Source organism: Nicotiana tabacum, chromosome 5 (genome assembly GCF_000715075.1).
Source record: "Nicotiana tabacum cultivar K326 chromosome 5, ASM71507v2, whole genome shotgun sequence".
Classification (NCBI taxonomy): Eukaryota; Viridiplantae; Streptophyta; class Magnoliopsida; order Solanales; family Solanaceae; genus Nicotiana; species Nicotiana tabacum.
Window position 1 is genome coordinate 64,682,199 of NC_134084.1, and position 1,124 is coordinate 64,683,322.

The window sequence follows — 1,124 nt, forward strand, 5'->3', positions numbered from 1 at the left end:
TTTCGCTGAATGCACCTATCTTAATTCTTATCCCTGAAGGAGCATTTGTAGGCCATTCATTTATTTTTCTTACCCTACTCTAATATTGAGTCAAGTACTTCTTCAGGAAGCTCATTATTTCGTAATAAAGATATTTTCTCAACAAACTATTTTCACCAAACTCACAAAAACGTCTCAAACATATTATGGTTCAAGTCGTTTTTTTATTTTAACACAACACTTAGGATATTTTATATATATAATAATAGGAATTACATAGGCATAGTAGATGTTTTTAGGGCACTACTGTTATTCATAATTGCCAAATAGTTACAAACATTTTTGGAAATACTCCTAACACAATTACAAACTCCATGCTTGTTTTTGATCACTTCTTGTTCAACAAAAAAAGGTGGACAGGCATGGTAAAAACACTTAGATGATGGTGGGCCTTTGGCAGCTTGCATGGCGAGTAGATGAACCACCATATTGCCTTCCCTAAAATTATGCTTCATTTGTGGGATCTTCAATTGGTGCATTAACCTTCTGCATTCAGAAACAATATTAGAGTAGTTAGTGTTATCCTCATAAATAAGTTTGATAACATCCGTACAATCAGTTTCAATTTCCATACTGAGGAAGTTCATTTCCTTTGCAATTTTCAGTCCTTCTAGCAAGGCCAACAACTCTGCATGGATAGGAGAAATTGCTTGGCTTGATTTATGGTAACCCACAAGCCAATTTCCTTTGCTATTTCGAAATGCTCCACCTAGACATGCCATTCTATAGTTGCTGGAGAAAGCACCTTTACAGTTTAACTTGATCATACCATTAGTAGGTTTGTTTCAACTAATCTCAACATTGATAGTTTTTTCCACAAAGGGATTTCTTTCAGTGAAGAAGGTGAATTCCCATAATGCATGGATAACCTTCCTTAATTTTAAATAGTTTTCCAGATTATTAATGTTATTATGGTTTCTGTTTTTCCATAATCCCATATGGAGAAGGGGAATAGAGTAGTCCACTGTATATGAAGGTTACAGTTTTCAATAAAAAAATATCTCAATATAACAAGCCAATTTGTGTCATTCCTAATGTCCAATGATGGAAGACTCATATTTTTCAAGAGATGATTAGAAATAGGG

At 33.9% G+C, this 1,124-nt stretch overlaps 1 protein-coding gene across 1 annotated transcript; it reads right to left on the reverse strand.

Annotated features, from left to right (window-relative positions):
* Positions 1–251: 251 nt before the first annotated feature.
* Positions 252–761, reverse strand: LOC142180796 (uncharacterized). The gene has a single exon (XM_075252870.1). The coding sequence runs from the start codon at positions 759–761 to the stop codon at positions 252–254; it is 510 nt and encodes a 169-aa protein (XP_075108971.1).
* Positions 762–1,124: the final 363 nt, after the last annotated feature.

Bases quoted from the DNA above. Each gene is read 5' to 3' on its own strand.
- LOC142180796 (XM_075252870.1), bottom strand. From the start codon at position 761: ATGGCATGTCTAGGTGGAGCATTTCGAAATAGCAAAGGAAATTGGCTT.